Here is a 15,135-nt window from a genome sequence, read left to right on the forward strand (position 1 = left end):
CAGTTAGAGACTGAGTGTGAATGAATGTGGCCTTTTTATGTCCTTTCCTGGAGCTACCTCGCTGGAGGGAGGGGAAAGGGGGATGCCATTTCATGTGTGGCGGGGTGGCAATGGGAACGGATGAAGGCAGCAAGTATGAATATGTATATATGTATATATCTATATGTCTGTGTCTGTATATGTGCATGTACGGTGAAATGTGTATGTATGTATATGTGCGTGTATGGGCATTTATGTAAATACATGTGTATGTGGGTGGGATGGGCCATTCCTCGTCTGTTTCCTTGTAATACCCTGCTGATGAGGGAGACAGCGATTAAGTACAATGAAAAAAAAAATAATATATACATGCACATATACATACATACACTTATCGATATATGCACATAGACATACACAGACATATAAATATACACATATGTACATAATCAGACTTGCTTACCTTCATCCATTCCCAGCACCACCCTGCCCCATCGGAAATAGCATTGGCACCCCCTCCATCAGGGAGGTAATGCCAGGAAAACAGACAATAATAGCCACATTCGTTCACAATCAGTCTCTAGTTGTCATGTGTAATGCACTGAAACCACAGCTCCCTATCCACATCCAAGCCTCACACCCCTTTCCATGGTTCATCCAGACATTTCACATGCCCTGGTTCAGTCCAATGACAGCATGTCGACACCATTTCAACACACCATCTTCTGTTCTCTCAACGAAACTCTTTTAATTACAGCACAATTCTCTTACCCTTTTATTACTTGCTCGATCAAAACACCTCACACCACAAGTTGTCCTCAAACATTTCATTTCCAATACATCCACTTCCTCTGAACAACTCTATCTATAGCCTATGCCTCGCAACCATATAATATTGTTGTTACTACTATTCATTCAGACATACCCACTTCTGCTCTCCGAGATAACGTTCTCCCTTTCCAAACATTCTCCATCACTCCCAGAACCTTCGCCCCCTCCCCCACCCTATGACTCACTTCCACTTCCATGGTTCCATTCACTGCAAAGTCCAGTCCAAGATATCAAAATCGCTTCGCTACTTCCTATGTTTCTTCATTTAAACTTCCCAATGAACTTGTCCCTAAACCCTGATGAACCCAATGTAATCTCAACTTTCTCCTTTCACACACTTTTCCAAACTCAGTCACCAACTTCTGCAGTTTCTCACTCCAATCAGCCACCAGTGCTGTATCAACAAACAACAACTGACTCACTTCCCAGGCCCTCTCATCCCTACAGACTGCATACTTGCCTCTCTCTCCAAAACTCTTGCATTTACCTTCCTAACCACTCCATCCATAAACAAATTAAACAAGCATGGGGATATCAAACAAAACCCCTGTCGCAGACCAACCTTCTCTAGGAACCAATCAATTGCCTCTCTTCCTACTCGTACACATGCCTTACACCCTTGAGTAAAACTTCTCTGCTTCTAGCAGCTTACCTCCCACTCCATATATTCTTAAGACCTTCCACAAATCATCTCTATCAACCCTATATTATTTCTATTTTATAAAGACATACCATATCTTTTCAAGTGTGAGAGAAACATACAACTCAAGTGATCCATACAGGACACCAGTCAAATCTGAGCATGATACAGTCTCACTAAGACCCATCATTTTATCTGGATGTTATGAGATGAGATCTTCCCAATTTCAGTAAGCCATTCAAATTAACTACTGACTTTCAAGTAATTAGACTCACCAGTAATAATAATAAAATAATATCTATGTTTCTTCTTTATGAATTTGACATGTCTCATAAAATTAAGTATATAAATTTGGCTTGGCCTAATATTCATCCATCTAAAACATACAACACTTTTACTACATTTAAGGAAGACTGCTTTGCATCAAATGCTCGAAAAAATCTAATTTACCCAAAATTTCCACAGAGCTACTCATGAAACATATAGAAAAATCTTCAGATTTGGTATGGTCAAAATTATACCATAGTGAATATGAGCATGAAATGAAGTATAAACAAGGGTACAACATATACAAAGTACTATAAAAAGAGAAAGCAAAAGAATTAAGAAAAAGAAAAATGATAAAACAGTATCAGCAGACTAGCAGTGTCAAAAGTATGAATGTAAAGACTGACAATAATGTGATGGTGTGAAAAAGTGGACAGTTGGAACAGATGAGATTTGGGGGGAAATATTTCCTTCATCTCTCACAAACATTTCCAAGGATGTACAGACCATCTAATCTACTATTCAGGTGAGTTCTTATTAGTATAAGAAAAAATTGTCAATTAGGAAATCTATACATTCAAGTAGGGTGATAAAATGCTTAGAGTAGGAAAAGAAAAAAAACCTTAATCTACAATCTTAATCCTGAGTCAAACTGACTATGCAGTCTAAAGTGTGAAAGGAATTGGTACACCTCCCTTTTCTAACTGAATTCAAGAAAAACCAAATCATTAAAGAATGGTAACTTGTCAATCATTCTTACTTTTCCTTTATCTTTCATGCTCAGCACAAGTAGGTCTGAAAGTTCTTGCAGACTAAAGTATGCTCTATCATACTATATTTAGAAATTACCTTTGTGCTGGGTTTGTAAAAGCCCTCCAAGTCTGGTGTGCCACTTTTACTGGCCTTTAAAGCAGGTCCCTCTGTAATGATCTTACGAGGCTCTGATTGCAGATGCTCCGATCCTCCTCGGGTTTCAACTTCAAGTTCATATGTGAGAGCTAATAATTTAACATCTGCTAGAGATAAGCTGGCATAATCCCCAGTTTTCTTTGAAAATTCATTAACTGTAAAATAAAACAAAATAATCTTTTACTTACTTGCTCTCTCAATTACAGAAGGGTATATTTCATGAAAATGGAGTATGTGATGCTTCTTTAAGCCTTCAGTTATATATTGCTCACATTAGGATGTCTCTTCTCTAGTCATGCACAAATAAAATATTGTAGCTAATACAGTAATCACTCCTACTCTTTAATCTTTGATATTCATTCATCACACAATCAAAATATAGTTCTAATCTATCATTACATCAGTGATCAGTTATTTACTGACAACCCAGCTCTTAATGAAATCAAATACCCTAGATTACACTGATTTTTCTCAACCAGTATGATGCCACTCTGTGAGTGTGAAAACGTACTTAAAGAGTATTACTTAGTCTAAGACACTTCTTATCGATGTATTTTCAAACAATAATAGCAACCATACCATAAATGGTACCTCCTAAGCACTACTAATGCATCATCAAGTTTTACAAGAAAAGGATACATTTCATTCTTTTGGAAACCTGCCATTGTGAATGCTGGCATTTAACATGTGTTAAGTTAGCCCTCTGTAATTCATACCATACAGCAAAGTTCTTAGAAACAATATGTCTTACAAGTATACAGGCCCCTTCTTGTCTCCTATTATTGTAGAACCTAATTACTGTAGGCCAATAAAATCCTTCCATCTGTTTAGAACATGATTTGTTGAAAAAGAAAAATTTACATACTTTAAAAGATCACTCTTTACTGCATATTATTTAAATACACATGATCCAGAGCTTAGTGAGCTTAAAGATATTATCAACAACTTCAAAAAGAATCAGATAATCAAGAGTTTAGTGTGCTTAAAGATATCATCAACAACTTCAAAAGGAATCAGATAACCAAGAACTCAATGGACTTAAAAGATATCATCAACAAGTTCAAAAGTAATCGTACCAATTTGACTTACCAAACCTAATTGAATGTGGCTGGGGATCTCTCATAGTAATTGGTACAGGCATGGCTTCTAACCGCTCTCTTGTTTGTTTATCACGAATCTCCTCAATAACTTCTTGTAGACTGTACATTTTCTCTCCATATTCCTGAATAACAAGAGCTGACTTTGGTATTCATTTAATAAAAACTGCAATAATTAAGTAAAGAGCCATCTCAAAGATACCCAGAGTATCTAATGTGGATTGCTTTCATAAGTGCATGGCACAAAATTATTTCTGGCCTATGGTGTAACTGTAAATCAGAACAAAATAGCTGCCTAGTTCTTACAACACACAAATACATTAGTCCAGTTAAGAAATATATTATCCATTTACATCTGTCTTTACTAGATAAAAAAAAAAAAAAAATACAGTTAAGATAGTGCCACTCTTAGAAGATAAGAGTGGCAGATAATGGGTGTTTTGGTCAAGGTGGTGTGCAAAGTGAGAGGGTTAGGGAGAATGATTTGGTAAACAGAGAAGAGGTAGTAAAAGCTTTGCGAAAGATGAAACCAGCACGGCAGCAAGTTTGGATGGTACTGCAGTGGAATTTATCAAATAAAAGGGGGTGATTGTGTTATTGACTGGTTGGTGAGGATATTTAATGTATGTATGGTTCATGGTGAGGTGCCAGAGGATTGGCGGAATGCATGCATAGTGCCATTTGTACAAAGGCAAAGGGGATAAGGGTGAGTGTTGAAATTACAAAGGTACAAGTTTATTGAGTATTCCTGGGAAATTATATGGGAGTGTATTGATTGAGAGTGAAGGTATATACAGAGCATCAGATTGGAGAAGAGAAGTGTGGTTTCAGAAGTGGTAGAGGATGTGTGAATCAGGTGTTTGCTTTTAAGAATGTATGTGAGAAGTACTTATAGGAGCAAGTGGATTTATGTGTAGTATTTGTGGATTTGGAGAAGGCATATGATAGAGTTGACAGAGGTGCTCTGTGGAGGGTATCAAGAGTATATGATGTGGGAAGCAAGTTGCTAGAAGCAGTGAAAAGTTATTATCAAAGATGTAAGGCAAATGTACAAGTAGGAAGAGAGGAGAGTGATTGGTTCTCAGCGAATGTCGCTTTAAAGCAGGGGTGTGTGATGTCTCCATGGTTGTTTAATTTGTTTATGGATGGGGTAGTTAGGGAGGTGAATGCAAGAGTTTTGGAGAGAGGGGCAAGTATGCAGTGTGTTGTGAATGAGAGGGTTTGGGAAGTGAGTCAGTTGTTGTTTGCTGATGATACAGCACTGGTGGTTGATTCGGGTGAGAAACTGCAGAAGCTGGTGACCAAGTTTGGTAAAGTGTGTGAAAGAAGAAAGCTGAGAGTAAATGTAAATATGAGCAAGGTTATTAGGTACAGTAGGGTTGAGGGGCAAGTCAATTGGAAGGTAAGTTTGAATGGAGAAAAACTGCAGGAAGTGAAGTGTTTTGAATGTCTGGGAGTGGATTTGGCAGCGGATGGAACCAAGGAAGCAGAAGTGAGTAACAGGGTAGGGTAGGGGGAGAAAGTTCTGGGAGCATTAAAAAATGTGAGGAAGGTGAGAACATTATCTCTGAAAGCAAAAATGGGTGTTTGAAGAAATAGTCGTTCCAACAATGTTATATGGATGCGAGGCGTGGGCTATAGATAGAGTTGTGCACAGGAGGGTGGATGTGTTGGAAATGAGATGTTTGAGGACAATATGCGGTGTGAGGTGGTTTGATCGAGTAAGTAATGAAAGGGTAAGAGAGATGTGTGGTAATAAAAAGAGTGTGGTTGAGAGACCAGAAGAGGGTGTTTTAAATGGTTTGGTCACACGGAGAGAATGAGCGAGGAAACATTGACAAAGAGGATATATGTGTCGGAGGTGGAGGGAACGAGGAGAAGTGGAAGACCCAATTGGAGGTGGAAGGATGGAGTGAAAAAGATTTTGAGTGATCGGGGCCTGAAAATGCAGGAGGGTGAAAGGCGGGCAAGGAATAGAGTGAATTGGATCGATGTGGTATACTGGGGTCGACATGCTGTCAATGGATTGAACCAGAGCATGTGAAGCATGTGAAGCGTCTTAATCAATACCCTCCCATATAATTTACCAGGAATACTCAACAAACTTATACCTCTGTAATTTGAGCACTCACTCTTATCCCCTTTGCCTTTGTACAATGGCACTATGCACGCATTCCGCCAATCCTCAGGCACCTCACCATGAGTCATACATACATTAAATAACCTTACCAACCAGTCAACAATACTAATAATAATAATAATAATAATAATAATAATAATAATAATAATAAAGGTGCAAAGGTGCAAGAGGTGAAAAGAGGGCAAATGAGAGTTGGGGTGAGAGAGTATCATTAAAATTTAGGGAAAATAAAAAGATGTTCTGGAAGGAGGTAAATAAAGTGCGTAAGACAAGGGAGCAAATGGGAACTTCAGTGAAGGGCGCAAATGGGGAGATGATAACAAGTAGTGGTGATGTGAGAAGGAGATGGAGTGAGTATTTTGAAGGTTTGTTGAATGTGTTTGATGATAGAGTGGCAGATATAGGGTGTTTTGGTCGAGGGGGTGTGCAAAGTGAGAGGGTTAGGGAAAATGATTTGCTAAACAGAGAAGAGGTAGTAAAAGTTTTGCGGAAGATGAAAGCCGGCAAGGCAGCAGGTTTGGATGGTATTGCAGTGGAATTTATTAAAAAAGGGGGTGACTGTATTATTGACTGGTTGGTAAGGTTATTTAATGTATGTATGACTCATGGTGAGGTTCCTGAGGATTGGCGGAATGCGTGCATAGTGCCATTGTATAAAGGCAAAGGGGATAAGAGTGAGTGCTCAAATTACAGAGGTATAAGTTTGTTGAGTATTCCTGGTAAATTATATGGGAGGGTATTGATTGAGAGGGTGAAGGCATGTACAGAGCATCAGACTGGGGAAGAGCAGTGTGGTTTCAGAAGTGGTAAAGGATGTGTGGATCAGGTTTTTGCTCTGAAGAATGTATGTGAGAAATACTTAGAAAAGCAAATGGATTTGTATGTAGCATTTATGGATCTGGAGAAGGCATATGATAGAGTTGATAGAGATGCTCTGGGGAAGGTATTAAGAATATATGGTGTGGGAGGCAAGTTGTTAGAAGCAGTGAAAAGTTTTTATCGAGGATGTAAGGCATGTGTACGTGTAGGAAGAGAGGAAAGTGATTGGTTCTCAGTGAATGTAGGTTTGCGGCAGGGGTGTGTGATGTCTCCATGGTTGTTTAATTTGTTTATGGATGGGGTTGTTAGGGAGGTGAATGCAAGAGTTTTGGAAAGAGGGGCAAGTATGAAGTCTGTTGGGGATGAGAGAGCTTGGGAAGTGAGTCAGTTGTTGTTCGCTGATGATACAGCGCTGGTGGCTGATTCATGTGAGAAACTGCAGAAGCTGGTGACTGAGTCTGGTAAAGTGTGTGAAAGAAGAAAGTTAAGAGTAAATGTGAATAAGAGCAAGGTAATTAGGTACAGTAGGGTTGAGGGTCAAGCCAATTGGGAGGTAAGTTTGAATGGAGAAAAACTGGAGGAAGTAAAGTGTTTTAGATATCTGGGAGTGGATCTGGCAGCGGATGGAACCATGGAAGCGGAAGTGGATCATAGGGTGGGGGAGGGGGCGAAAATCCTGGGGGCCTTGAAGAATGTGTGGAAGTCGAGAACATTATCTCGGAAAGCAAAAATGCGTATGTTTGAAGGAATAGTGGTTCTAATAATGTTGTATGGTTGCGAGGCGTGGGCTATGGATATAGAGTTGTGCGCAAGAGGATGGATGTGCTGGAAATGAGATGTTTGAGGACAATGTGTGGTGTGAGGTGGTTTGATCGAGTAAGTAATGTAAGGGTAAGAGAGATGTGTGGAAATAAAAAGAGCATGGTTGAGAGAGCAGAAGAGGGTTTTTTGAAATGGTTTGGGCACATGAAGAGAATGAGTGAGGAAAGATTGACCAAGAGGATATATGTGTCGGAGGTGGAGGGACGAGGAGAAGTGGGAGACCAAATTGGAGGTGGAAAGATGGAGTGAAAAAGATTTTGTGTGATCGGGGCCTGAACATGCAGGAGGGTCAAAGGAGGGCAAGGAATAGAGTGAATTGGATCGATGTGGCATACCAGGGTTGACGTGCTGTCAGTGGATTGAATCAGGGCATGTGAAGCGTCTGGGGTACACCATGGAAAGCTGTGTAGGTATGTATATTTGCGTGTGTGGACGTATGTATATACATGTGTATGGGGGTGTGTTGGGCCATTTCTTTCGTCTGTTTCCTTGCGCTACCTTGCAAACGCGGGAGACAGCGACAAAGCAAAAAAAAAAAAAAATAATAATAAAAGAAATAGTGCAATTTAATGTTGTTATACAACACCAGAACCCCTCTTACGGGGATTCCTTCAGCTTCCATGTTGCAATGCATGTGCAAGTAGGCTCCTTTGAGGTAGGAAGGTCCTTGACAATGTCGTACACCTTTCTGTCCTTTGACGATGATATAGTCTCACTAAAAGTGACTCCTTAATCAAGTTGCTACCATCTCCAGGTAAAGTCCAGGAATAATGCTTTCTCTAATGTTCAGAAAATGTAATAAAAATTATCTCTGACTTACAAATCTGCTTTTACTGAAAATTCAACATACTGTAAAGAAAATTAATCTGGGAGTGTGAAGACATAATGTAAACTAGTTCTACATTCATGCGAGAGTAAATCAAAAGGAGTAACATTATAAGAGGTTTCACAGATTCTGTAAAATATCAAAATCTCATCAAACATCAATACTTAAGCAGGGTTGTTACCCTTAGCCATGGGGGATAAGATGCCAGTACACATCACATCAATGATCACAATCATTTTGGTGATGACTAACAAGCATAAAAGTTTTCTTTCATGTGACTGTGATGAATGTCCACAGCAGTAGAAAGCATACAGTTACAAAAGCACGTCTGATTTGGGTCTCTATATGTGTGTATATATACATCTAAGTATATGTATGTAAGTATGAGAAATGGCTAGAGAGCATTATTGGATTATGTGTTAATTGATAAGCATGTGAAAGAGAGACTTTTGGATGCTAATGTGCTGAGAGGGGCAGCTGGAGGGATGTCTAATCACTATCTTGTGGAGGCAAAGGTGAAGATTTATAAAAGTTTTCAGAAAAGAAGAGAGAATGTTGGGGAGAAGAGAGTGGTGAGAGTAAGTGAGCTTGGAAAGGAGACTGGTGTGAGGAAGTACTGGAAGAAATTGAGTGCAGAATGGCAAAAGGTGAGAGCAAATGACATAAGGGGAGTAGGGGAGGAATGGGATGTATTTACGGAAACAGTGATGGCTTGCACAAAACATGCTTGTGGCATGAGAAAGGTGGGAGGTGGGCAGATTAGAAAGGGTAGTGAGGGGTGGGATGAGGAAGTAAGATTGTTAGTGAAAGAGAAAGAGAAGCGTTTGGACAATTTTTGCAGGGAAGTAGTGCAAATAACTGGGAGATGTCTAAAAGAAATCAGCAGGAGGTCAAGAGAAAGGGGTAATAGGTGAAAAAGAGGGCAAATGAGAGTTGGGGTGAGAGAGAAGCAAAAAAATGTTTTAGAAAGAGGTGAATAAAGTGCATAAGACAAGAAAACAAATGGGAACATTGGTGAAGGGGGAACATGGGGAGATGGAACGAGTATTTTGAAGGTTTGATGAATGTGTTTGATGACAGAGTGGCAGATACAGGGTGTTTTGGTCGGGGTGTTGTGCGACGTGAGAGGGTCACAAAGAATGGTTTGGTAAACAGAGAAGAGGTAGTGAAAGCTTTGTGGAAGATGAAAGCTGGCAAGGCAGTGAGTTTGGATGGTATTGCAGTGGAATTTATTAAAAAAGGGGGTGATTGTGTTGTTGATTGGTTGGTAAGGATACTAAATGTATGTATGGATCATGTGGAATTTCCTGAGGATTGGCGGCATGCATACATAGTGCCATTGTACAAAAGCAAAGGGGATAAAGATGAGTGTTCAAATTAAAGAGGCATGAGTTTGTTGAGTATTCCTGGGAAATTGTATCGGAGGGTACTGATTGAGAGGGTAAAGGCATGTACAGAGCATCAGATTATGGAAGAGCAGTGTGGATCAGGTGTTTGCTTTGAAGAATGTATGTGAGAAATACTTAGAAAAAAAGATGGATTTGTATGTAGCATTTATGGATCTGGAAAAGGCATATGATAGGGTTGATAGAGATGCTTCGTGGAAGGTTTTAAGAGTATATGGTGTGGAAGGTAAGTTGCTAGAAGCAGTGAAAAGCTTTTACCAAGGATGTAAGGTGTGAGTATGAGTAGGAAGAGAGGAAAGTGATTGGTTTCCAGTGAATGTCGGTTTGCGGCAGGAGTGCTTGATGTCTCCATGGTTGTTTATGGATGGGGTGGTTAAGAAGGTGAATGCAAAAATTCTGGCGAGAGAGGCAAGTATGCAGTCTGTTCTGGATGAGAAGGTTTGGGAAACGAGTCAGTTGTTGTTCGCTGATGATACAGCACTGGTGGCTGGTTTGGGTGAGAAACTACAGAAGTTGGTGACTGAGTTTGAAAAAGTGTGTGAAAGAGAAAAGTTGAGAGTAAATGTGAATAAGAGCAAGATTATTAGGTTCTGTAGGGTTGAGGGGCAAGTCAATTTGGAGGTAAGTTTGAATGGAGAAAAACTGGAGGAAATGAAGTGTTTTAGATATCTGGAAGTGGATTTGACAGCAGATGGAACCATGGAAGTGAGTCACAAGGTGGGGGAGGGGATGAAGGTTCTGGTAGCATTAAAGAATGTATGGAAGGTGAGAACATCATCTCAGAGAGCACAAATGGGTATGTTTGAAGGAATAGTGGTTCCACCAATGTTAGATGGATGTGAGGCATGGGCTATAGATAAGGTTGTGCAGAGGAGGGTGGATGTGTTGGAAAAGAAATGTTTGAGGACAATGTCTGGTGTGAGGGAGTTTGATTGAATAAGTAATGAAAGGGTAAGAGAGATGTGTGGTAATAGAAAGAGTGTGGTTGAGAGAGGAGAGGAGGGTGTGTTGAAATGGTTTGGACACATGGAGAGAATGAGTGAGGAGAGATTGACAAAGAGGATACATGTGTTAGAGGAGGAGGAACAAGAAGTGGGAGACTAAATTGGAGGTGGAAGGATGAAGTGATAAAGATTTTGAGCGAAAGGGGCTAAAACATACAGGATGGTGAAAGGTGTGCAAGGAATAGAGTGAACTGGAATGATGTGGTATACCAGGGTCAAAGTGCTGTCATTGAATTGAACCAGGGCATGTGAAGCGTCTGGGGTAAACCATGGAAAGGTCTGTGGGGCCTGGATGTGGAAAGGGAGCAGTGGTTTCAGTGCATTAAACATGACAGCTAGAGACAGTGTGAACGAATGTGGCCTTTGTTGTCATTTCCTAGCACTACCTCGCGCACATGCAGGGGATATATCAAATAGATTCAGCACCCAAAATTATTCATACACACAATCAGCTGATGCCCAACTATTCAGCACCCAAAATTATTCATACACACAATCAGCTGATGCCCAACTGTGTTAAAATGGAATGTGGATTTCAATACTAATATTACCACTTCTTACTTTTCCTCTCTGAGTATGCCAAATGATAGTAATGTCTCCAATCACACCACCTCCACACATATAATGCTTTTACTGCTTTCAATCTCCAATCATACCTGTAATATCATCTTTAATATTGTTAGCCTTAATTTTCTCTGTATCTATTAATTTCTTCTGTAGTCTACCTCTTCTTCCTGAACCTTCTACAGTACTACCATACACCTTGATCAACTTATCATCTACCAAATGTTCTTCGGGGTCATAACCATCCAAGAGATTTTCATCAATGTGTCTTTCACATAGTTGTCACAGCACACACCTTTTCTACACTTTCAGATAATTTTTTCACAGCACACATCCTTTTCACATCTTCATCCTTTATTTCATCTATGCTTCAAACTCCAACTAAACTACACAAACCATCCATCTGTTGCCATTATTTTCAATGCATCCTAATCAAAATAAAATTGAGTTTCATATTCATACATCAGAGTTCTGACAAGTACTTTAAGCAAGCTTGTTACACTGTGTTCAGATTTTCCCATTTACCCGAGCTATCAACGCTCTTCCAATTTTTCTCCCTTGCATGACTCAGTTTTCCCACAACTATCCTGACTGAACTTTTCTACTATATATCAAACTCTTCCAGAATTTCCAGTTCTTCATTTTGCAAAGTGACACACTGTCTCCCATCTCTTTCAAAATCTTACTTTTATTTGCACTAACCTTTAGTGTCCTCCAACAACATATTTCATTGAAATGATGCATTACTCTATCCAGTTCTTCCTTTGATTTAGCAAAAACATAGCATCATCTGGATACAGCAACTGAGGCAACTTCTGGTCCATTTCTCCATGACTTAAGTATTACACCATAATCACCCTACCTCACTTTCATCTTATGTAACGCTCCATCTATTTTAACATCATTTCCACTCAGTTCTCTAAAATAATCTCTATCTCCTCTTCCTTTGTTATAAGCATCTCTCAGAGCTGTCTAATATCATTTCTCTCCTTACACATACCTCTCCTATACTTTGCCTTACCTCCTTCTAGATCAGTATGTTGTCATTATTTGAATCCTCATTCAATTCTCCTAAGATCACTGTTTGCTTTCCTCTCTTTCAATTGTACCATTCTCTTAATCTTCTATTTGGGATCATCTATCTTACTCTCTATGCCTTCCATTCATCACCATCATCTGGGAGAGACAGCTTCTTCCAAATTCTCTTTTTCACTCCCACCAACTCTCTTAAATCTGAACTCCACACAAGGTAAACAGTTCTATATTTATATAGAATTTATATACACCATATTTTAAAGACTGCAGGCTGCTTGGGGAGGTAAGGTTTTGGATTTTATAGGTTCTGTTGAGTTTTGGACCTCTTGCATCAATATTTACATACATTACTTCATCCTATATTCTCTCTCTCATCTTCATTACCCTGCCCACTTTTAAGTTATAAATTATCAAAGTTTAAGAAAAAGCAGCACAAATTACAACTTACAGGTCTTACTGTAATTGTATAACATTAAACCACAATGGCAAAACTCAGTAAATATTACTTGAAATGTCAACATGAGAAAAAATGCAGCATGGTATGCTTGTGTATGTTACTGTACTGGTCTGCTTGTCATGCAGGCTTTTGAAGACAACCCAAAGGCCTATGTATCCCACAGAATAGGTGGCCTGGTACACTCTGTAGATACTCATCCATATCCTTTTTAAATTTTGTATCTGTACAGTCCAGTGAGTTCCTTACAACTGCAGGCAATAGGGTAAACAGTCTTCGGCCTTGGATATTTAGTGTGTTCTCTATTATTAAGCCTATGGCATCTTTTCATTTCAGTCTTCTATGCCTGCCATGGCCAACAAGGAACTATTTCTGAGAGTAGGTTGGGAACCTTGCCTTCCACTGGACGATTTTCCAAGTGCAAGTTTAGATATACCTCTCCTGCAATTCAGTGTTTTCAGTCAATCCCATTAGTTCAAATCCTTAACGGTGTCAATGGCAGTTGTTAAAGATCTGAACAATTTTTAACATAGCAATTTCATCAACATTGGAAGGTGATCATAGCATACAAGAGTACTCTATTTTGCACAGTGCCTCAAAGAGCATTATCACTGGCTTTTCATCTCATGTCTTGTGGGTCTCAAAAATAATGGAGAAAATGAGTGAAAAGAAGTTGACAAAAAGGATATACACATCAGAAGTGGAGGGGACAAGGAGAAAGGATAGGCCAAATTGGGAATAAAGGATGGAATGAATAAGATTTTGAGTGACTAGGGCCTAATCATACATGAAGGTGAAAGGTGCATACTTGATAAGAGTGAACTGGAATGATGTGGTATATGGAATGATGTGCTCTCAGATGACTGAACCTGGGCATGTGAAGAGGCCAGGGAAAACAAAAGTAAGGTTTTGGGGCCTGGCTGTGGGTTGGTGCATTATATAAGACAGCTAGAGAATGGATGTGAGCGAATGTGGCTTTTCTTTGCCTGTTCCTGGCACTACCTCACTAACGCAGGAAATGGCAAAAAAGTATGAAAAAATACTTTGATATTACTAATCATTATATCACCATGATATAAGCAATAACACTTTCTTTTTCTAAAACTAACTAAACTTTCATTCAACAGTACAACTTGGGCAGTGGGCAAGCATGCATAATATACACCTCTTACAATGATATATAAGGTACAGGTTACTGAGACATTAAATATCTTTTACACCGATGTTGGGAGTCTACTGGTGACATGTGTGAATAATTTTTGGAATCACAAATTAGCTGGGAAATCAAATGACGGAAGGAACCACCAAATCATCGACTGACAATAATAGCAGTGAATCGTCTATCTTCAACTGATAATTTTAGCAGTTAAGAGATTAAAATTTTGTCAATCAACGTTACCTATCTCCAAACTAAGGGAGGCCCGTCCCAGGTCCCCTGAACTTAGTCTATCCATACATACCATACAAACTTTGACCTGGACTAATACATTTTCTTTTGAAGAGTGATGTTGCCAAATAACTGCTGGGGGGCACTCTAAAATCTGCTTCATTATGCTATGATAAAAAATTTCCGGCACCATCCTTCATTAAGAATAATGGGTGACAAATGAAAAACAGTAAATGAGCACCTTACACTGGTATATCCTTTCCTACAAATCACTCTTTAATTCCTGATATTGCACAGGTGTCACAACAGGCTGAGCATACAAAAAAGGTGAAATTTCAGACCCCACACACATAAAAGCTTATAATAGGTCAGTAAATCCTTAGAAAAATTTATTCTATACTTAAACATTGTCAAAAAATGTCTTAACCAAACTCTCCATTAATATTCTGTTTATTTATCAATTCATTTATCATACTTTGACGCTGTCTCCCATATTAGCGGGGTAATGCAAGGAAACAGATAAAAGAATGGCCCAACCCACCCACATACACATGTATATACATAAATGCCCACACACACACACATATACATATATTCGAGGTATAGATAGATATACAAACAAAGACATATACATATATACACACGTACTTATTCATACTGGTATACATGAGGTGTTCAGTGTTGTAAATGGAAATGGTGAAGAGCTTGTAGATTTATGTGCTGAAAAAGGACTGGTGATTGGGAATACCTGGTTTAAAAAGCGAGATATACATAAGTATACGTATGTAAGTAGGAGAGATGGCCAGAGAGCATTATTGTATTACATGTTAATTGATAGGCGCGCGAAAGAGAGACTTTTGGATGTTAATGTGCTGAGAGGTGCAACTGGAGGGATGTCTGATCATTATCTTGTGGAGGCGAAGGTGAAGATTTGTGGGGGTTTTCAGAAAAGAAG

At 39.2% G+C, this 15,135-nt stretch overlaps 1 protein-coding gene across 1 annotated transcript in view; it reads right to left on the reverse strand.

Moving 5' to 3' along the window:
* LOC139765462 (RNA-binding protein NOB1) overlaps positions 1–15,135 on the reverse strand; it is a 249,024-nt gene that overhangs the window by 225,319 nt on the left and 8,570 nt on the right. Inside the window, exons 2-3 of the mRNA XM_071692836.1 lie at positions 3,716–3,848; positions 2,567–2,781 (exon numbers count right to left, since the gene is read on the reverse strand). Of these exons, the coding sequence (XP_071548937.1) occupies positions 2,567–2,781; positions 3,716–3,848 (348 nt within the window). The remainder of the gene's footprint in view (positions 1–2,566; positions 2,782–3,715; positions 3,849–15,135) is intronic.

The sequence above is a fragment of the Panulirus ornatus genome, chromosome 55 (assembly GCF_036320965.1).
Source record: "Panulirus ornatus isolate Po-2019 chromosome 55, ASM3632096v1, whole genome shotgun sequence".
Taxonomy (NCBI): Eukaryota; Metazoa; Arthropoda; class Malacostraca; order Decapoda; family Palinuridae; genus Panulirus; species Panulirus ornatus.